General features: G+C 40.4%; 1 protein-coding gene across 2 annotated transcripts in view; it reads left to right on the top strand.

Annotated features, from left to right (window-relative positions):
* Window positions 1–21,953, top strand: part of LUZP2 (leucine zipper protein 2) — a 527,801-nt gene that overhangs the window by 348,537 nt on the left and 157,311 nt on the right. For both annotated transcript variants that reach the window (XM_051852030.3, XM_008268979.5), the window contains exon 6: window positions 21,012–21,074. In XM_051852030.3, coding sequence (XP_051707990.1) covers window positions 21,012–21,074 — 63 coding nt within the window. The remainder of the gene's footprint in view (window positions 1–21,011; window positions 21,075–21,953) is intronic.

Genomic DNA, 21,953 nt, shown 5'->3' with positions numbered 1-21,953 from the left:
TTGAAGACCTGTTCTTTCAACTGGGATCTCACTCACAGAGATCTTTTTGCCAGAGTGTCTTGGCTTTCCATGCCTGAAATACTCTCATGGGCTTTTCAGCCAGATCCGAGTGCCTTTAGGGCTGATTCTGAGGCCAGAGTGCTATTTAGGACATCTGCCATTCTATGAGTCTGCTGAGTATCTCACTTCCCATGTTGGATCACTCTCCCCTTTATTTATTCTATTGGTTAGTGTTAGCAGGTACTAGACTTGTTTATGTGATCCCTTTGACTCTTAGTCCTTTCATTATGATCAATTGTGAACTGAAATTGATCACTTGGAATAGTGAGATGGCATTGGCACATGCCACTTGATGGGATTGAACTGGAATCCCCTGGTATGTTTCCAACTCTACCAATTGGGGCAAGTCAGCCCGAGCATGCCCCAAATTATACATCTCTTCCCTCTCTTATTCCCACTCTTATGTTTAACAGGGATCACATTTCAGTTAATTTTCAACACTTAAGAATAACTGTTATCTGTTATAATTACAGAATTAAACCAGTCATATTAAGTAGAACAGACAAAAAAAAAATACTAAGAGGGATAATGTATTAAGTTGTCCATTAGCAGTCAGGGCTATGCTGATCAAGTCACCATTTCTCATAGTGTCCATTTCACTTCAGGAGGTTTCCTTTTTGGTGTTCAGTCAGTTGTCACCGATCAGGGAGAACATATGGTATTTGTCCCTTTGGGACTGGCTTACTTCACTCAGCATGATGTGTTCCAGATTCCTCCATTTTGTTGCAAATGACTGGATTTCATTGTTTCTTACTGCGGTATAATATTCTAAAGAATACATATCCCATAATTTCTTTATCCAGTCTACCGTTGATGGGCATTTAGGTTGGTTCCAGGTCTCGGCTATTGTGAATTGTGCTGCAATAAACATTAGGGTGCAGACCGCTTTTTTGTTTGTCAATTTAAACTCCTTTGGGTAAATTCCAAGGAGTGGGATGGCTGGGTCGAACGGTAGGGTTATATTCAGGTTTCTGAGGAATCTCCAGACTGATTTCCATAGTGGCTTGACCAGTTTGCATTCCCACCAACAGTGGGTTAGTGTCCCTTTTTCCCCACATCCTCGACAGCATCTGTTGTTGGTAGATTTCTGTATGTGAGCCATTCTAACCGGGGTGAGGTGAAACATCATTGTGCTTTTGATTTGCATTTCCCTGATTGCTAGTGACCTTGAACATTTTTTCATGTGCCTGTTGGCCATTTGGATTTCCTCTTTTGAAAAATGTCTATTGAAGTCCTTGGCCCATCTCTTAAGTGGGTTGTTGGTTTTTTTTTTGTGGAGTTTCTTGATCTCTTTGTAGATTCTGGTTATTAACCCTTTATCTGTTGCATAGTTTGCAAATATTTTTTCCCATTCTGTCGGTTGTCTCTTCACTCTCCTGACTGTTTCTTTTGCAGTACAGAAACTTCTCAATTTGATGCAATCCCAAATGTTAACTTTGGCTTTGACTGTCTGTGCCTCCCGGGTCTTTTCCAGAAATTCTTTGCCTGTGCCAATATCTTGAAGGATTTCTCCAATGTTCTCTAATAACTTAATGGTGTCAGGACGTAGATTTAGGTCTTTAATCCATGTTGAGTGGATTTTTGTGTAAGGTGTAAGGTAGGGGTCTTGCTTCATGCTTCTGCACGTGGAAATCCAGTTTTCCCAGCACCATTTATTGAATAGACTGTCCTTGCTCCAGGAATTAGTTTTAGATCCTTGATCAAATATAAGTTGGCTGTAGATGTTTGGATTGATTTCTGGTGTTTCAATTCTGTTCCATTGGTCTATCCATCTGTTTCTGTACCAGTACTATGCTGTTTTGATTACAACTGCCCTGTAGTATGTCCTGAAATCTGGTATTGTGATGCCTCCGGCTTTGTTTTTGTTGTACAAGATTGCTTTAGCTATTCGAGGTCTCTTGTGCCTCCATATGAATTTCAGCATCCTTTTTTCTAGATCTGCGAAGAATGTCTTTGGTATCTTGATTGGGATTGCATTGAATCTATAAATTGCTTTTGGGAGAATGGACATTTTGATGATGTTGATTCTTCCAGTCCATAAGCATGGAAGATTTTTCCATTTCTTGGTATCCTCTTCTATTTCTTTCTTTAAGGTTTTGTAATTCTCATCGTAGAGATCTTTAACGTCCTTGGTTAAGTTTATTCCAAGGTATTTGCTATTGTGAATGGGATTGATCTTAGCAGTTCTTTCTCAGTCATGGCGTTGCTTGTGTATACAAAGGCTGTTGATTTTTGTGCATTGATTTTATATCCTGCCACTTTGCCAAACTCCTCTATGAGTTCCAATAGTCTCTTAGTAGAGTTCTTTGGATCCTCTAAGTACAGAATCATATCGTCTGCAAAGAGGGATAGTTTGACTTCTTCCTTCTTGATTTGTATTCCTTTGATTTCTTTTTCTTGTCTGATGGCTCTGGCTAAAACTTCCAGAACTATGTTAAATAGTAGTGGTGAGAGTATGCATCCCTGCCTGGTGCCAGATTTCAGTGGTAATGCTTCCAACTTTTCCCCATTCAATAGGATGCTGGCTGTGGGTTTTTTTATAAATTGCTTTGATTATATTGAGGAATGTTCCTTCTATACCCAATTTGCTTTTAGTTTTCATCATGAAAGGGTGTTGAATTTTATCAAATGCTTTCTCTGCATCAATTGAGATAATCATATGGTTTTTCTTTTGCAGTCTGTTAATGTGGTGAATCACATTGATTGATTTGCGAATGTTGAACCATCCCTGCATACCAGAGATGAATCCCACTTGGTCTGGGTGGATGATTTTCCTGATGTGTTGTTGTACTCTATTGGCCAGAATTTTATTGAGGATTTTTGCGTCTATGTTCATCAGGGATTTTGGTCTGTAATTTTCTTTCAGTGCTGCATCTTTCTCTGGCTTAGGGATTAAGGTGATGCTGGCTTCATAGAAAGAATTTGGGAGGATTCCCTCTTTTTCGATTGTTCTGAATAATTTGCGAAGAAATGGGATTAGTTCTTCTTTAAATGTCTGGTAGAATTCAGCAGTGAATCCATCTGGTCCTGGGCTTTTCTTTGTTGGGAAGGCCTTTATTACTGTTTCAATTTCTGTTTCAGTTATGGGTCTGTTTAGGTTTTCTATGTCTTCATGGTTCAATTTTGGTAGATTGCATGTGTCCAGGAATCTATCCATTTCTGATAGGTTTTCCTGTTTGCTGGCATACAGGTCCTTGTAGTAATTTCTGATGATTCATTTTACTTCTGTGGTGTCTGTTGTTACGTTTCCTTTTTCATCTCTGATTTTATTGATTTGGGTCTTTTCTCTTCTTTTTTTAGTTAGTTGGGCCAATGGGGTGTCAATTTTGTTTATTTTTTCAAAAAACCAGCTTCTCGCTTGGCTGATTTTGTGTAATGTTTTTTTGGATTCCATCCTGTTAATTTCTTCTCTGGTTTTAATTATTTCTCTTCTCCTACTAGATTTGGGTTTGGTTTGCTGCAGTTTTTCTAGGTCCTTGAGGTGCGCTGAAAGCTTATTTATTTGGTACCTTTCCAATTTCTTGATATAGGCACCTATTGCTATAAATTTGCCTCTCAATACTGCTTTTGCTGTATCCCATAAGTTTTGATATGTTGTGTTGTTGTCTTCATTTACTTCCAGAAAGTTTTTGATTTCTCTTTTGATTTCTTGAATGACCCAGTGTTCATTCAGGAGCATGTTGTTCAGTCTCCATGTGTTTGCATACTTTCTGGGGTTTCCTGAGTTTCTAATTTCCAGCTTCATTCCGCTGTGGTCTGAGAAGCTGCATGGTATGATACTAATTCTTTTAAATTTGCTGAGACTTGCTTTATGGCCTAGTATGTGATCAATCCTAGAGAAGGTTCCATGCACTGCTGAGAAGAATGTGAAGTCTGTAGATGTAGGGTTGAAAGTTCTATAGATATCTGTTAGATCCATTTGGGCAATAGTGTCAATTAAATCTGCTGTTTCCTTGTTGATCTTCTGTCCAGATGATCTGTCTATTTCTGAGAGTGGAGTATTGAAGTCCCCCAGTACTATTGTATTGGAATCTAAATCTCCCTTTAAGTCCCTTAACATATCTTTTAAATAGACCGGTGCCCTGTAATTAGGTGCATATACATTTATAATAGTTACATCTTCCTCTTGAATTGAACCCTTAATCATTATATAGTGTCCCTCTTTGTCTCTCTTAACAGTTTTTGTATTAAAGTTTATTTTGTCTGATATTAATATGGCTACACCTGCTTTTTTTTGGTTTCTGTTGGCATGGAATATCTTTTTCCAACCTTTCACTTTCAGTCTGCATGCCTCTTTGTTAGAGAGATGTGTTTCTTGTAGGCAACAAATAGTTGGGTTGTGTTCTGTGAATCAGTCAGCCAAACGGTGTCTTTTAACTGAAGAATTCAGACCATTAATGTTCAATGTGACTATTGATACGTAGTGACTTTGCCCTGCCATTTTCCCGGAAATATTTTCTAGTATATGCTTTGAGCTTCCCATGCTCTTTTACTGGTAGGTGTTCTTCCTTTCCCTTCTTTCATATTGATGGCCGTGTTTCTGTGTTTCTGAGTGTAGCACATCTTTAAGTATCTTTTGCAGGGCCGGACGAGTGGCCACAAAGTCTTTCAATTTCTGTTTGCTATGAAAGGTCTTTATTTCACCTTCATTCACAAATGAGAGCTTGGCAGGATATAATATTCTGGGCTGGCAATTTTTCTCTCTTAGCACCTGTGCTATGTCTCGCCATTCCCTCCTAGCCTGTAGTGTTTCTGATGAGAAGTCTGCTGTGAGTCTGATTGGAGATCCTCTGAGAGTAATCTGACATTTCTCTCTTGCACATTTTAGGATCTTTTCTTTATGTTTCACTGTGGTAAGTTTAATTACCACGTGTCGTGGTGAGGATCTCTTTTGGTCATGTTTATTGGGGGTTCTATGAGCTTCCTGTACTAGGATATCTCTGTCCTTCTCCAAACATGGAAAGTTCTCTGCTAGTATCTCACTAAAAAGGCCTTCCAATCCTTTCTCTCTCTCCATGCCTTCAGGAACTCCTAGAACTCGAATGTTGGTTTTTTTAATAGTATCCTGTAGATTCCCAACAATATTTTGTAGATTTCTAATTTCCTCTTCTTTTCTTTGGTTTGACTGTATGTTTTCCTGTTCTCTATCTTCTAAGTCCGATATTCTCTCTTCTGCTTCACCCATTCTGTTTTTAAGGCTTTCTAATGTGTTTGTCATTTGATCTATTGAGCTCTTCATTTCATTTTGATTTCTCTTCACTATAACACTTTCCTGTTCTACTAGTTTCTGAGTTTCATTTTGACTCTTCCTTAAAATTTCATTTTCACGAGAGAGATTTTCAATCTTGTCCATTAAGGATTTCTGTAGTTCAAGGTTTTGCTTTTGAAAACTTCTAAATGTTCTTATCATAAATTTTTTGAAATCTGTATCTTGCATTTCTTCTATCTCATCATCTTCATACTCTTGGCTTGGGGTGTTTTGCTTATTTGGAGGCATCATAGTGTCATCGTTGATCTTGCTCCCTCTATTTCTGTGTTTGTTACTCGGCATAGTTAATTCTTCTTGGGTCACTGTGCTTTGTTTTTTTTTTCTTTTTCTTTTTTTTTTTTTTTTTTATACTGTGTCCGTGTTAAGTGGACTGCCTGCTGTTGGAGGAGCCTTGGAGGCTTGAGATGGGTGCGGCCTGAGAGCGCTGCCTGGTTCTTCCTGGTTAAGGGTGTGCAAAGGTGACACCCTCAGGTTATGCGTGGTAAATCTATCTCTTTTTATTTATTTATTTATTTTATTTATTCAGGGGGTAAGTAACACCGCAGGGCAAGGCTGTGCAGAATTGATGGTATTTGGCTTCCAGTCTTTGGCTCCTCTGGACTCCCACTGGGTTGCCTAGGCTACTGAATTGTAGTGACTCAGTTCCTTAGCTCTCCCCCATTGATATGTAAATCCAGAGAGGAGGCCTGCTCTTTGTCTCTTGGGAATTCTTCAAGCCTTGCAGCCTTGTAACCTTTGCAAGGTTAGGGGGAAGAGAAACCCCGAAGCTTTTTTTTTTCCTCCTTTCCGGTAGTGAGTTTGCTGCACTTTCCGGCCCCCCTCTAGATTCTGACCCCCGTTTCCCCACCAATGTCTCGGGTTATTGAGCTCACCTCCCCTTCCAGCGCCGATGTGTGGACTTGGAGCCCTGAGCGTCCCAAGTCTCCCTGCTGTTGTCTGTGTGGCATGCACTCCCCTTTGAGCACTGGCGCACAGACCCTGGGGCTTCCGCGGCTCGGTCCTGCGACTTGGCTTCCGCGCTGTGGGCGACCTTGTTCTGCCAGTAGGTCCTCCGATTCACGGCTACTCCATCCAGAAGGGTTTCCCCTGCAATATTTTCCTGGTTCTTTTTTCTGCGGCTACCGTAACTCCCCTTTTATTAAACTAAATTTTCCCGGACTATCGGTGCGCGCCCTCACTATTCCGCCATCTTGGCTCCGCCCCCTCTCCAAAACAATTTGATATGTGCATCCATCCACTTAACTAAAAACTTTATTATTTTTGATAGCTATACAATTTATATTGTTCACTCTGTGTTTCATTGTTTGTTTATATGTCTGTAGACCTCTTAACTCAGAATGCTAGCTCCTTGAAAGCAGATAACTGACATTCATGGCTGCATTCTTAACATTTAATACTGAGCTTTGCACATAAGGTCAGTGAATATGTGAATGAATAGAATATACATGAATTAATGGATCATTTTATTTGAAAAGCCTCTAGATATTTGTGTCACAGATAACCTTGCAAACTATACAGTTGGAATCTATCAAAGTAAGGTAGATCACAGAAAACTGTCAGAAGCAACCAAAGGTCTTAAAATTAAAATAGTTAATAAAAATGCACAAGGAAAGAGGGAAGGAGAATATAAAAACAGGGGTAATTTTTAAGTAAAATCAGGTTATTGGGATTAATATTGAGGACTAATCTGACTTCAGAAGAGTATCACTACAGGTAAGAGTAAAGTCTGATGGAGAGAGTGCCAAATTTTCTATTCATTGAAAGTCTATTTTGTATTGTTAATTATTTTATTTTTATTTTATCTGAAAAGTAGATAAAGAGGAGAGAGAAGGGTATGGAGGAAGGGAGGGCCTTGCTATAGCTCTGCAAGAATGAGAGAGTGGGAAATTCTAAATTCTGTTAGAGTGGAGGTAGAGTTGTCTCTTATAGTTGGACTATTTGGTCACTGGATTCCTGGTAAGCCAGGCTGGGTCCTGGAGGGGCCAAAAGTAGTGTATAAGTTGGCAGCTGAGCCAGAGCCTGAGAGAGTCCTCAGGGCTTAATATGGCACCTCAGATAAGATGGCACCATTTCACTAACATTTCCCTTTTTATTTTTTATAAGGCAAGTGTTATATCAGATTGCATTGGCCCCAAAAGCCCAGGAAGGGTGCAAGAACAATGATCTATCTTCCAGAGCTACTTCTTCCTGACCTGGGAAGACAGGTCACTCTCCACTAGTGGGGTGACATCTCAAGTCTTGATCTCCTGAGTGGAGAGACAAGTATATCCCTGTAGTAGTATTTTGTGAACTGCCTGGTTGGTGAAGGCTTTGGTTTGTTGCATCATCACCTCCTGTAAACACTTAGACAGACAAGGTAGTATAAAAGCCAGGTGAGAATAGTAGCCAATGGTCCTAGGAGTGCTATTAACCAAGTGGTGAAGGGACTCCATAGGGAGGAAGGGAGAAGAGACTCTCTGGACCCTAAGGAAGACTGTTTAATAGATGTGGCAATTTATTGGAGCTTTTTAAAAATTTTGCTCTACCTGGCCAGATTGATTAACATAATATTGTCCTCCCAGAAAAATACAAATATCCCCCTTTTCAGCTGTTATAGGGCCAGAGCTTGTCTATTTTGTAACTGCAAGTAAGGTGAGCAGAATTTGGGGTCCCAGAGTAGTGTCTGCCTAAGTTTTAATGGACCTGTTGATCTCCTCTTGTAGTTGTTGGAGTTGTTATTGGAAACTGTTAATAGACATACCATTGTGGCCTAGAGAAGTTCCCGAGACCACCACCAAAGAGAGAGAAGCTGCAAAGCTGAATCCAATCAAGACTAGAAGAAAGAGCACTCAGCTATTGCGGGTAGAGGGATTAGTCTGTAAAAGGAACTCTGAGTAGTCATATAATGTTAGATGGAGGGAAAGGATCACCAATACACATAGACCAGGTGTAGAATTGTTGATACATGTGTATAGGGTATAATTACAAAGAAATGAAGTTCCAGGTGGGCTAGAGAAGGAAGCTGTGGAAGTGATAGTCATATTGATGACACAGGAAATGTTATGTGACAAAAGCTCATTAGGTTGTTCTGTTATGGTGGTAATCCAACACGTTGCATCTTTTCTCCAGAATGCAGAAGAAGATGACCGACAACTCTCTGAGTACTGGGAGTGCAGGAGTTTGTAGAAGCAGGAACATTAGTGAGCAGAGTAGCCACAATGGGAGGTTCCCATAGGGGAGTGTATATAAAGCATCGTTCTTGGTAAAGGGCAGAGGGTAAAGTAGAATTTGGTAATTGATAAAGTAGGGTGAGAGACAGATTTATGAGCTATAGTCCCATTAAGGGAGGTTTGGCTAGGTAAATTAGCTGAGATAATTGTTTAGAGAACTCTTTTACTGTGTTAACCACCAAATCCCTGAGAGCTGTTGGGAGTTGAGTGTATGTCTTGATAATTTTTATGATTCCATGGAGATCTCGCATATCAGATGCCATAAACAATGTGACAGATCCCTCAACCCCATCTTGCCAGGCCTGAAAGTAGGGGTCAGTTACAGTGATAGCTAAAAGGGGTTGGGCTTGGTGATCTACATCTACTCTTTGGCCTCAAAGTTATATTGAGATTTCCTTGGGATAGGAGCTTATAGAATTGTTTTCCAGGGAGGCTATATCCATGGTCAGTATAGTAGTACTTACAGGACCATGATGTGCACCCTTTCCGGTAAGCATTGTTACATAATACTGGTGAGAGAGGAAAGATCATTTAACAAATGACAATAAAGAAGAAACATCAGGATGAAACAAATGGTGGAGCTAAAATAAGATAGCCTGAGTTGAGGGCTGTTGAGATAGTTGGTCTTGAGGGTGGTTTGTTAGTATGGCAGACGGAGTGGAGGATCAGCTGGAAGAAGAGGAAGACAGTGCCTCCTGATGGCTGCTTGGTCTGCCCTCTTATTATCAGCTGTGATGACAGAGTTATCAGTCTGATGAGCTTTACAGTGGACAAGTCCAATTCATATTGGAAGACAGGCTGCCTCTAGGAGAGGGGTTATGAAAGTAGCATTGGAGATGGCTATCCCCTTAGTGGTAAGAAGGTCCCTTTCTTTCCAAATTGCCAAATGGGATAGGAGGATAGAGAAGGCATATTTTGACTGTGTATAGAAAGTGATAGTTTTATTTTTTGGCAGCATAAAGGCACAGGTTGGAGCATAGAATTCAGTCTGTTGATTAATAGTATTGAAAGGGAGTAGTCCGTCCTCAAATGTATTAGTGATCAATAACACAGTAGCTGTAAACAGGTTACCCAACCGTTGACTGTGGGATCTAATGTTTTTGAGAGAGAGGCTACAGGAGCAAAAAAAAAAAAAAAAAAAAAAAAAAAAAAAAAAAAAAAACAAACAACTAACTTGATGGCCAAGAACCACCCAAGGATTTCCTTGGTTTTCAGTGACATAAATAAGAAAGGGCTGTGTGAGATCAGGTAGGTGTAAGGCAGGGGCTTGTAGAATAGCATGTTGGAACTTAAGATATTTGGAGGTGACTGGGGATTATGAGGGGCTCCTGGAGGGATCTCTTTGCAGCTTCATAGAGTGGTTGGACTAGAAGGGAGAAGTTTGGAATTAATCCATGGATGTAGGAATCCTACCAGGCCTAGAAAGGAAAGGATTTCTTCATTGGTAGAAGGTTGGTGGGAGGTTAGCTATGAGGTGCTTTCTGTCTATTGCAATAGAGTAGGAGTGAGATATACACCAAAATATGTTACTGTGCCTTGGTGAAGGATACTTGATAATCTTTGGCTTCTAGAAAGTTGAGGAGAGTAGCAGTCTGTCCTTGGCTATCTATTTTTTAGGGGCTACAAAGGAGAGGTCACCGACATACTGGAGAAGAAAGGGGGGGGTACCTAGATCACTAGCCAAGGCATGACCAAACAAGGTAGGGCTATCCTGGAACTCCTGGAGGAGTATATCCAGGTCAGTTGAGTGGAGATTTGGTGTCAGCATCAGTCCAGGTGAAAGTGAACATGTCTTGAGAGTTAGAATGTAGAGGAATTGTAAAAAATGCATCCTTTAAATCCAGGATGGAGAAGTGAGAGGAAAAATCTGGGATAGAGAAAAGAAAGGTGTATGGATTGGGGGCCACTGGGCGTATGGGTGATACTGCCACATTAATAAGGTGGATGCCTTGTACCAAGATGGGATGGCCCATTAGGCTTTTTAACCACCAAAATTACAGTGTTATAGTGAGGAGTTAGTATTCTGTATCAGGCCCTGGTAGAGGATTTTGAAAATTATAGGCTACAGATCTCAAAGTCTGGAAAGGGGTAAGAGGTATTTTGGCTGGGAAGTACATGTAGAGCCATCTTGTAATTTTATCTGGATGGTGGGATGGTGGGCTGCTACTGTAGGGTGACTGGTGTCCCATACCCATGGGTTGACAGTGGACAGGGACCCTGAGGTTTTCTGGGTGGCTGGGGCTGGGTCATCTTGAAAAAGAAGTAATAAAAAGGGAATAGAAGGCATTCTGGAGGATGGGGCCAATGGCTGGAGAGTGAAAACCACCTGAGCACAAAATTACTAAAGGATATCTCCTACCAGGAGGTGAGTAGGATGTTGAGATATAATGAGAAAAGAGTGGGGTAAGGGCATTGTATTAATTATGCAGGGCAGGTCGGGGGTCTGTACGGGTCTGTAAGGTTTTCCCTCCACCCAGACTGTGGAGGTTGGGGCAGCAATACTGGGTAAGGACTGAGGAGGTTGCCCCTGGGTCAATAAGAAAATAAATTGGCTTACCTGCTACCATCAAAGTTACTCTGGGCTCCCACAGAGTGATGGCTGTAATCAGTGGCAGGAGTCTGGGCTCCTTCAGTGCTCAGTAGCCAGCACTAGACAGTCAACCTGTGGCATAGATAGGGTGGATGGCCTACTGACTCAACAGTCAAGAGGACGGTCCACTGCCCAGTGGCCTTTTTGGTGAAATCTAGGACAAGGAACAAGATGGGTCTCCAGGTTTGGGGCATAGTTTGGCCCAATGACCCATTTGGCCACATTTAAAGCATGGACCTGGAGAACTCCTGTGGTCAGTGAGACGTCCATAGTTAGTGGGGTTATTGGAGGCAGCAGGTTGCCGAAAAGCCTTGGCCAACATTTGGAATTTTTCCTTTAGGGCTCTTTCATCCCTCCCGTTATATGCTCTAGAATTTCTGCCTGGAGTCAAGCTGTTTTAATTTTGCCTTGTTGTCTCAAAAACTCTGGACAAAGAAATGACTCATGATAAGGCTTCAGCCATCAGGAGACTCTGGATCTAAGTTGCTATACTGGAAGAGAGTTTGCCTAAGGTGCTGTGAAAAGGCAGAAGGTTCTTCTTTTTTATCTTGAATAACTTCTCCCAGTTTATCATAATTTACAGCTTTTCTGGTGGATTTTTTTTTTGAGGCTAGGTAATAAGCAGGTAATAAGATGATTTCTCCCCTTTACGTCATTGGGAGAGTTGTGATTCCAGTTGGGTCCTGTTTGGGGGCTGCATTTACTCCTATGACATGGGCAGGGTCAGACTGATGGGTCTCACCAGCCTGGAGATGGGCCTATTCTCAAACTCACCTTTACTCCTCTGGAAGGAAGGTATTGGAGAGGGTCACAAAGACATCACGAAAAGTCAGATCATAGGATTGGGTCAAATATTGAAATTCTTTAATGTACAAAATTGGGTTAGAGAAGAAGGAACTTGGTTTCTGTTTGATTTGTGAGAGATCAGCAAGTGAGAAAGGAACGTGGACATTGACTATGTCCTCTGCCCCCACCACTTGCCATAGAAGTAACATGGAGGCAGGCTCCTTGGCTGCTGTTCAGGATGGAGTGACTTGGGAACTGGGCACAGGAGGTACAATGAGAGCTGGAATAGAAGCAGACACCACTTCCTGGAATTCCTGTGTGTGAGGGAGAAGGGCTGTCAAAATATGGAGAACTTGAGCAGCCAGTGGGCTTTGAGATTGTGGAGTGGGAGGTGACAGGTGACAGCGCCAGGGCCTGAGCAGGAAGTGGCTGAGTCAGTGCCTGTTGGTTGGAGCAGTAAGGGAGAGGCTTGTCTGCAGGATCAAAGGTAGAAGAAAGGGGTTTCAGCTCAGGCTCTGGACCTTTGGTGGGAGCCTTGGAGGCCACAAGGACCTGAACTGGAGAACACAAAGTGCAGAGAGAAGGTTTAGAACAAAAATAAGAGAAAGGTTGAACACAGGGGAATTCCTCCCACTTTCTTGAACACTCACACAAGTGGTAAAGATCCTTAATAATGTAGGGTCAAACGTGCCATTAAGAGGGAATTTGGACTGGTTGTTGAGATCATATCAGGCCACACCTGATTACAAAGAAAGATGAGGTGATGGTGTTTGAGATCCGGAGCTATTTTGAGAGGAACAAGATTATTTAGGAGACAACTGAGGGAAGAGTTGGAACATGGGATGAGGAAGCTCCCATAACGACACGTGGGGTCGTACTGGCAGATATCAGGCATCCCCGAGATTACAGTTGTCTAATGGGGAGTGTGCGGGAGTAGAGCGTGGGGGTTGTCACCAGTACCCACTGAACTCCAAGGCGTAGAGCCTGTGGAAGGGAAGCGGGGAGGGGTGGTTGTCACCCATGCCCACTGTTGCCCAAGTCATGCAGCCCAAGGAGAGGTGTAAAGCCAATGAAGGTTGTGGTGCCTGGGACCAGGATTTCCCAACAAAGGAGAGCAGAACCACAACCCAAGGCAGCATTCACAGTGGAAGGATTCCTCATTCCCTGCCTTACCTCAGGATTTTGGGTGGTGGGTGTGTGGATGGAAATCACAGAGCATTTGGTGGCAAAGAAGGAGGTCTGGTGGTGAGTTTTGTGGTTGGCAGGGATCCAGTATCCCAAAGCAGCTTAGACCCCCAAGGAGAGAGCAAGGTCGAGGGAACAACCTGGACCTGAGTCATGGAACAAATGAAAGCCCAACACAAAGCACACCAAACACCAAACAGAGTAAGGGAAAGGGCTTATTGACAGAGGAAACTCGACAGGCTGAAGAGAGTCAAAAAGAGGGCTATGTCAAAAGGCAGGCCTTGCTATAGCTTTGCAGGGATGAGGGTGTGGGAATAACTTGGTTAAAAGAATTTTGAAATCTGTGAATATGAGTGGGCTTCAAAACTTTCTGGGAAATGCATACCATAAAGTAACTATGTGTAGATTTCAAAAGCTTTTTGCATCAAAATGAACTTATATTTTAGTTCCATTGTGTTACATTTTGAAGCAACCTTGTGTATACCATGCACATTGCATGCTGGTATGTCTAAGGGGCAGGCATGTGGAGTGCAGGATGATTTGGTTACTCACAGCTCTTTTCAGAGAGCCTAGATTTCAGTTCTGACTCCATTCCTAATTCCATTTCTTGATAATGCATACCCTGGGAGGCAGCAGGTGATGGCTTAAGTTTTTGGGTCCATGCCTCCCATGTAGGAAACCTGGATTGTATCCCTGGCCCCTAGTTTTGGCTTGGCCCAGTCATGGATGGTGTGGGCATTTCAAGAGTGAAACAACTGATAGGTGATCTCTGTCTCTGCATTTTCAAAACATAAAACTTTTTTATAAAGCAAGTATGTCTAAAATCAGAAAAATTAGCCATGATGAAAATATAATGCCAGAGAAAGAGAGGGGAGCATTTTGTAATGAGAAAATAGTGACTACTCACACAGACAAAGTGGTTTTACAATTGGTAAGGATCAAAGGGGTGGCTTTGTGTCTTACTGATAAAAGGTACATCCTGGAACGCCAACATCTTATAAAGGCACCAGTTTGAGTTCCCAGTTGCCTACTTCAGATCCAGCATCCTGCTAATGCTCCTAGAAAAGAAACAGAAGATGGCCCAAGTGCTTTGGCCCCTGCACCCATGTGGGAGATCCAGGAAAAGCTCCTGGCTCCTGGCTTTGGCCTGGAACAACCCTGGTTATTGAGGACATTTGGGGAGTCAATCAACAGATAGACAATCTTTCTCTGTCTCTTCCTTTCTCTTTGTGCCTCTGACTACCAAATAAATTAACAAATACCTTTAAAAATTTTGTAAGCAGTCAGAAGGAGCTTCAAAATATATGAAATGACAAATGCCAGAACTGTAAGAATAGACTGACTAGTCTACCATCATTTTTTTTGTAATGTTTTAATGTTCTCCTCTAGCTAAGAGACTGAACAAAGAGAAAAATCAGTAAAGTTATAAGAGACAAATGTAGGATAATTTTAAAGCTCCTTATTTTTCAGTACTGAAGCTGGAAGTCTCTTTCATCCTAAGTAAGTATAATACTATTTTAAAATCAATTTCACTCTCGATGCCAATGACAGCTGTTTCTATTGACTGATTCCTCCTCCCCTTGTTTTATGGATTTTATTTCCTGCTTTTTCTCATATCTAATAATTGTGAATGAGTGCTGAATTTTCAATATCTCATTTGGTGCGCCTGTTTTTTTTTTTTTTCCTTCTAGGAATGTTAAGTTTTATTCCAATAGTTAATAGACATTCATTCTTGATTCTTTTAAATCTGGTGTTTTAAACTTTGTAAAGTTGTTCTATATGTCTTTATAGTAGGAATACTTTAGCCCTATATTTACATTAGTCTTTTCTGGGAACTACTGAATACCTTAGTTGTTTAAATGTTTCTAATATGAGTGACTAGAAATTGAATGTCTATGTGAGCTGTAGTGATTTTTCAGCTTGTATTTCCTTTGTGTGGTCCTTTATTTGGCCTTGTGACGTGCCATTTTATGCATATGCAGATTTCCCTTCAGCTAAAGAAACAAAGGCTCTCTCTGAAAATCTTCCGTGGCTCTTTTTCTACATTACTTCCAACCCTCTGGTATCTTGTCAAATTCCTCCTGACCAGTTTCCCCTAAGAATGGACTCCTTTTTAACTGATCAAAACTTCTGTGTCCTGTGTGTGTTTTACATACGTATTACAGTACAGAAATTGCTTACATAGAAAATCAGAGTGGCTGCTGGGATTATTTACCTTTTCTCTCTCTGGATCCCTGGTCTAACAGTAGTTATTATGTAAGACATGAAACACTTGTTGTATATATTTTGTCCTGATGTCTAGCTGTTAATGCAAAGAAGGTTAATATGGCTCCTAATGTTACAAAATAGCCGAAGGAGTTATTTACTCAATTAGTTTCTCTTAGATATTTTACTGTACAAAGCAGTCTCTTCAAATCAGTGGTGCTCCAGTAATTGATGTTGTATTAAAAACAAAATGCAAACTTTGACCTTTATCTCACTTTGTACCAAAATGCAAAAGAGGTAACTTGGAGATGTTCATGTGCAAAAGTAAAATATTTAAAAACAATACTCATAATATTTTGAGGTAGGCAAAAATTGCTTAACTGAGCAAAAAAAAAAAATATTGCTAACAGAGGTTCCTTGATTAAAATTTCTGGGTCACTTCCAGTGAAGGCTGTTCCTTGGGCCTAGTGTTTGAACAAAGCTCAATTGCAGCAAAAATTATACTAAATTATAATGTGTGGGAAAATGTCTTACTCACTGCTATCTGAATCTGATCCAATTCTTTATCTCCCACACTTCCTAGCTAGCCCTCAGGAGTAATCATTGTTTTGTTTGTTGGTCTTTTACTGTGAAAAATACTGGGTGTATTTTCTTTTTTCTTCTTTGTTTTAATTAAGGTATGCAAGTTTTATGTATACAGATTAGAAACACAGTGATAATACTGCCCTATCCTCCATATCGCCCATGGTCCCACTCTTCCTCCTCCTTCCTCTTAATCCCTCACTTAATTTTTACAAAAATCTACATTCAGTCTACTTTATACTCACAAGATTAACCCTACACTAAGTAAAGTGTTCAACAAATAGTAAGAAGAAATAAAATACTGTTCCTCAACAGTAGAGACAAGGGTTGCAACGGATTCTCAAATCTCAAAATGTCCATTTCACTCCTATATTACATGTTTGGTGCTCTACTAGATAGAATAGATCAGGGAAAACATATGGTGTTTGTCTTTTTGGACTGGCTTATTTCACTAAGTATAATGGTTTCCAGTTGTGTTCATTTTATAGCAAAAGACAGGATTTCATTCTATTTTTCAGCTGAGTAATTCCATACTGTATTTATACAATAATTCCTTTTTTTAGTCATCATATGATAAACATCTGGAATAATTTCATATCTTAGCTGTTGCGAATTTAGCAAAAATAAACATGGGTATAGATCCCTCTTTCATAGGCTGATTTCATCTCCCTTGGGTAAGTTCCTAGGAGTGGGGTGGCTGAGACATATGGCAGAACTATTTTCAACTTTCTGAGGTATCTCCATACCGTGTTCCACAATGGCTAGACCAGTTTACATTCCTATCAGTGGTGGATTAGGCTACATTTTTTTCCCCATGCTTGCCAACATTTATTGTTTGTTGATTTCTGGATGAGAGTCATTTGCCTGGGATGAGGTTTAACATCACTGTAGTTTTAATTTGCATTTCTATGATGACTAATGACCCTGAGCATTTTTTTTTTTTTCTTTTTGACAGGCAGAGTGGATAGTGAGAGAGACAGAGAGAAAGGTCTTCCTTTGCTGTTGGTTCACCCTCCAATGGCCGCCATGGCTGGCGCACTGCGGCCGGCACACTGTGCTGATCCGAAGGCAGGAGCCAGGTGCTTCTCCTGGTATCCCATGGGGTGCAGGGCACAAACACTTGGGCCATCCTCCACTGCCTTCCCGGGCCACAGCAGAGAGCTGGCCTGAAGAGGGGCAACCGGGACAGAATCCGGCGCCCCAACCGGGACTAGAACCCGGTGTGCCAGTGCCGCTAGGTGGAGAATTAGCCTAGTGAGCCGCGGCGCCAGCTATCCTGAGCATTTTTAATGTGTCTGTTGGCCATTTGAATTTCCTCTTTTGACAAATACCTGTTCAAGTCCTTTGCCAAATCTTCTAACTGGATTGTTTGTTTTGTTGTTGTTGAGTTTCTAGAACTCTTTATAGATTCTGGCTATTAATTGTTTATAAGTTGCATAGTTTGCAAATATTTTCTCTCATTCTGCTTGTTGTCTCTTCACTTTGCTGAGTGTTTCTTCTGCAGTGCAGAAGTTTCTCAGCTTGATGTAATGCGATTTGACTCATTCGGCTAGGATTGAATGTGTTCAAGGGTCTTTTACAAGAAGTCCTTGCCTATGCCAATGTCTTGCAAAGTTCCACAAGTGTTCTTCTCTGATAATTTGATGGTATCAGGTTATAGGTATAGGTACTTGATCCAGTTTGAGTTTCCCTCTTGGGATAGTCATTACTTATTGAATCTGCATTTTGCTTATTGGTCTGTTTTGGCTTTCCATGTATTCATGACTCAAATTTGTTAGATTGTATGTGTCCAGAAATCTATCCATTTCCCCTGGATTTTCCAATTTGTTGGCATATAACTTTTTGAAGTAATTCCTGATCATTATTTTTATTTCTGTGATATCCATTGTTACATTTCCTTTTTCATTTCTGATTTTATTAAGTTTGGGTTTATCTCTTTTTTTTTTTTTTTTTTTCTGCATGAACTTTACAAAGAATCTATGTAGTCCTCGTGTTAGCACAGATCCTGCTAAAATGACCCACTCCAGGCAATCGGATAGCTCTGAACATGTCACCACATAGTGATTGCCAAGAGACCATGCAGTCACAGAATTCCAGTCTCAGCACACAAAGTTCCCACAGTCAAGGGGTGCAGAGGATCCACTCCACCCTGCTAGTCTGTCCCATCCATGGGGAGGCAAAGGCATTCCCAGAGTTCGCTGCCTGTATGTACTATGCTTGGTTGTTTGAGGCCCAGGGCCTGTGATATGTTGAGAGGCTCGGGGCAACTCACAGTCCTACGTGGGTGCCCAGCCCTTGTCAACCCTCCCTCCAGACTGAAAGTCAGTGGGGAATGTGAATTTTTCCCTCTGGTAAAATCCTTGGATCACATCGTGCACAAGATTTGCCATAGCCGTTTCTCTGGACCAAATGGCACCTTCTTTCAGCCATTTGGTGAGCATGCGCACATGCCATGGTTTTGTATAACATTTTCATAAAAATTGTGACTTCAGTGATGACGTGGAATATTCTGTGTGGGCTCATCCTGTGACGCCTGCACCATCTTGGATAGTGGAGTGATGGTGTTCTTCTACAAGAAGCACCAGGGACAGGCTTTGGTGAACATGTCTTCTTTATTAACGACCATGTACACAAAAGGCAGGCAGGGGGCAGAACTAATTCAGGGCAATACTAATTCTATAGGATGAAGCCAATATTGGTGCTGCTATGCTTCTCCAATGAGCTTGAAGGTGGTGTAGGCTACCATAGCTTTCCAGATGGGCCTAGGCCACACTTGAGAGCACTTTACCTGATTGATAGAAGGAGGGAGTTGGGGTAAATGCACCTGGGGCTCCTGCTGCCTACCAACAGCCAGGCTGTGAGGGGGAGGTGGGAGTGTCTCCCAGGAGGCATAGCTTGCCAAGCCCGCTCAGCTTCCTGCATGGGCAAGGTAGGCAGTCTCACAGGATCACCCACAATTCCATACTGCTTTTCACTTCATGAAGGATATATCCCAATCACAGAAAGCTTACTACTCTGAGTAATAAAGGAATGATCTGTTCTGGAGTTCAATCTGAAAAACAGAGATATAAGTCTATTGGTATTATAAAAAATGTCCTGGGCTGCCCTATTTCCTTTTCAGCAAATAATAAAATATGTGGTTTTTGAGGGATTCAAGTTAATATATGTTAATCTTCATCATTCACTTCAGCATTAAAATTTTTTCTTGGGTACTGGAAATCTTAATAAATTAGCTAACAAAGAAAAAAGGAAAAAATTACTTTAGATAGCAATACAAATTTTAGGTAGCATTGACTTCATGCATCAATATTTAAATGTTAATATTATTAATTTATAGTTATTTATTTATTTTTTTTTTGTTTAATTTTTGACAGGCAGAGTGGACAGTGAGAGAGAGAGACAGAGAGAGAAAGGTCTTCCTTTGCCGTTGGTTCACCCTCCAATGGCCGCCGCTGCAGCCGGCGCACCGCGCTGATCCGATGGCAGGAGCCAGGATCCAGGTGCTTTTCCTGGTCTCCCATGGGGTGCAGGGCCCAAGCACCTGGGCCATCCTCCACTGCACTCCCTGGCCATAGCAGAGAGCTGGCCTGGAAGAGGGGCAACCGGGACAGAATCCGGCGCCCCAACCGGGACTAGAACCCGGTGTGCCGGCGCCGCAAGGTGGAGGATTAGCCTATTGAGCCACGGCGCCGGCTCTATAGTTATTTATTAATTCTAATGAATTTAATCTGATGGGGATAGTTTGTGTTAGAATATAAATCATCATATCATGTGTTCTTTACTCATCTTGTCTCAGATTGAGAACTTTTTTGATAACCCTGTTAACTTAGAACATATTAGCATATATTCCCTTATTATAATACATTTGCCCTTAAATATAGAGACAGCGTATAAAATACTTTTATTTAAACGCTTTTATTGTGCTATGTGTGATGATTACAAATATTTGCAAAAATTCATTAGCTCAATGAATCAAGACAAATTCCTTTTGGTTAAAATGGTTAATGAAACTGGAATTCTAATTGAGCTTTCATAAATGTCAAATGAGGAATAAATAGAAAAAGGATTATTTCAAATTGGAATAACTGTACCCCCTACCTGTAATACAGGAAAATCAAATGGGAAATAATGATGTAGAGAATTATGTGGGAATTGCCAGTGGAGAACTCTCAAATTTGATATATTTATTTGTTTATATTCTCATTCCTTATGCATCAAATACAGTTGGATTTATTCATGGTACTCATCAAACTGGCTTGCTTTAAAGCCATTCAGATGAGATGTATTTCACAGCTTCATTGTTTACTCCTGCAGAGCCAGTATAAACTCTCAGTTCAGTGGGTTTTACGGAGTTATTTGCTATCCTATAGCTTGCCTAACTACATGGAATTGTTATTTCTTGATTATTGGGTAAAATGTCATACAAAACTGGGTGTAATTAAGCAGTTATAATTATACAGCTGTGAGGAGTTAGACTTAGGTAGATAAGAAGTCAGAGTAGTGAACTTTTGTCCTTTAAATTCAGTCAATTATGACAGCTTCAAAGAGTTAACAGAGGTGACTGTACTTACACTCGCAGAAAGAGCACAGTTTTGAGGTTTGGAGGAAGCAATGGATTTTGAACATCAAGAGACCCATTGAGTGTAATATGCAGGCATCCTAAACATAAGACTACTCCATAGCATTCACAGGGAATGCTGAACCTCTAATGAGTACATGGGATATGACAACAGGGAGGATGGGGTACAGCATCTGAGTGAGAATGGCAATAAATGCTTGTAGTTTAAAGGGTTGCTTTCAGAAACTGACATCTATTTGTGATTGGAAATTGAAATTATTTTATTAAATCATTTATGTAAATATAATGAACAGTTAAATGAAAATCCAAGTACAGTTTCATTTTTCTTTAATGCATGGGCTAATGATATTCCTTCAAAATTTTAATTGAATAAAATTAAAATTATTTAACATTAGAGATTGAACTTAGCTTTATACAAATCAATTATATCTTACATCAAGAAGGACAAGTCTGTGAGCTAAACAGAAATATGATGCTGAAATAGTGAAAGACATTCCTTGAATATTTTTTCACTTCTTATCAGTAAAACTTTGTTTCTTTCCTCAGAATAAAAGCTTGAAAAATAAACTATTATCAGGAAACAAGCTGTGTGGCATTCATGCAGAAGAGGTGAGTAAATTTTTTCTTCTAGTTTCAAATGATTACAAACCATATTATCAGATTTTGAAAACCCAGATATCTAGTAATATTTTTCCTTAAAACAAATGCAAACTTAAATAAGGAAATGCAGTACATTTTAAATGCTAATAAGATGATTTTCTGGATTTCTTTAGCTGTATTATCAAGATTCCCCAATTAAAAAATATCTTGAAGCCCACATAATTTTTCTTTTTTTAAATTAAGTTTTTTTTTTAAATAAGTTTTGCAGTGACAGTGATTGCTAGAATAAGAATCCCAAGATGCACCATAAACTTTACAAAACAAATTTTATTTTTTTTTATTTTTTTTTTATTTTTTTATTTTTTGACAGGCAGAATGGACAGTGAGAGAGAGAGACAGAGAGAAAGGTCTTCCTTTGCCGTTGGTTCACCCTCCAATGGCCGCCGCGGCCGGCGCGCTGAGACCGGCGCACCGCGCTGATCCGATGGCAGGAGCCATTGATTCTACCCGTGAAGCAACAAAATTATCTCATGTATTGCTTAGGTAGAATAATAAGTCCTTCTGATTAACACAGATTTAAATAAGATAATAATTTTCTTATAGCAAATATATCTTTTTTATAAACCTGTGTTTAATGTAGAATCATAGTTCATGATATGTGATTTCTGATAATCATAATGCAAAAGTAGTGATAGTGCCATAAGGGGAATACATATGAAAGATAGGAGATGGGAACCAATTGGGTTAGTTGAGTTTTCCAAGCAGACACAAATATGGGTTAGATTTGTAAATTTATTTAAGGAAAAACTTGTGAGAGATATGTTAAAAGTGAGAGAGGCTTTATATCTGAGGCTCACCAAAAAAGGGAGAAGGAAGATTTGGGTACAA

Source organism: Oryctolagus cuniculus, chromosome 1 (assembly GCF_051225735.1).
Source record: "Oryctolagus cuniculus isolate XC-2025 breed Fujian yellow rabbit chromosome 1, ASM5122573v1, whole genome shotgun sequence".
NCBI classification, from domain to species: Eukaryota; Metazoa; Chordata; class Mammalia; order Lagomorpha; family Leporidae; genus Oryctolagus; species Oryctolagus cuniculus.
This window is presented reverse-complemented; position numbering and strand designations above follow the sequence as displayed.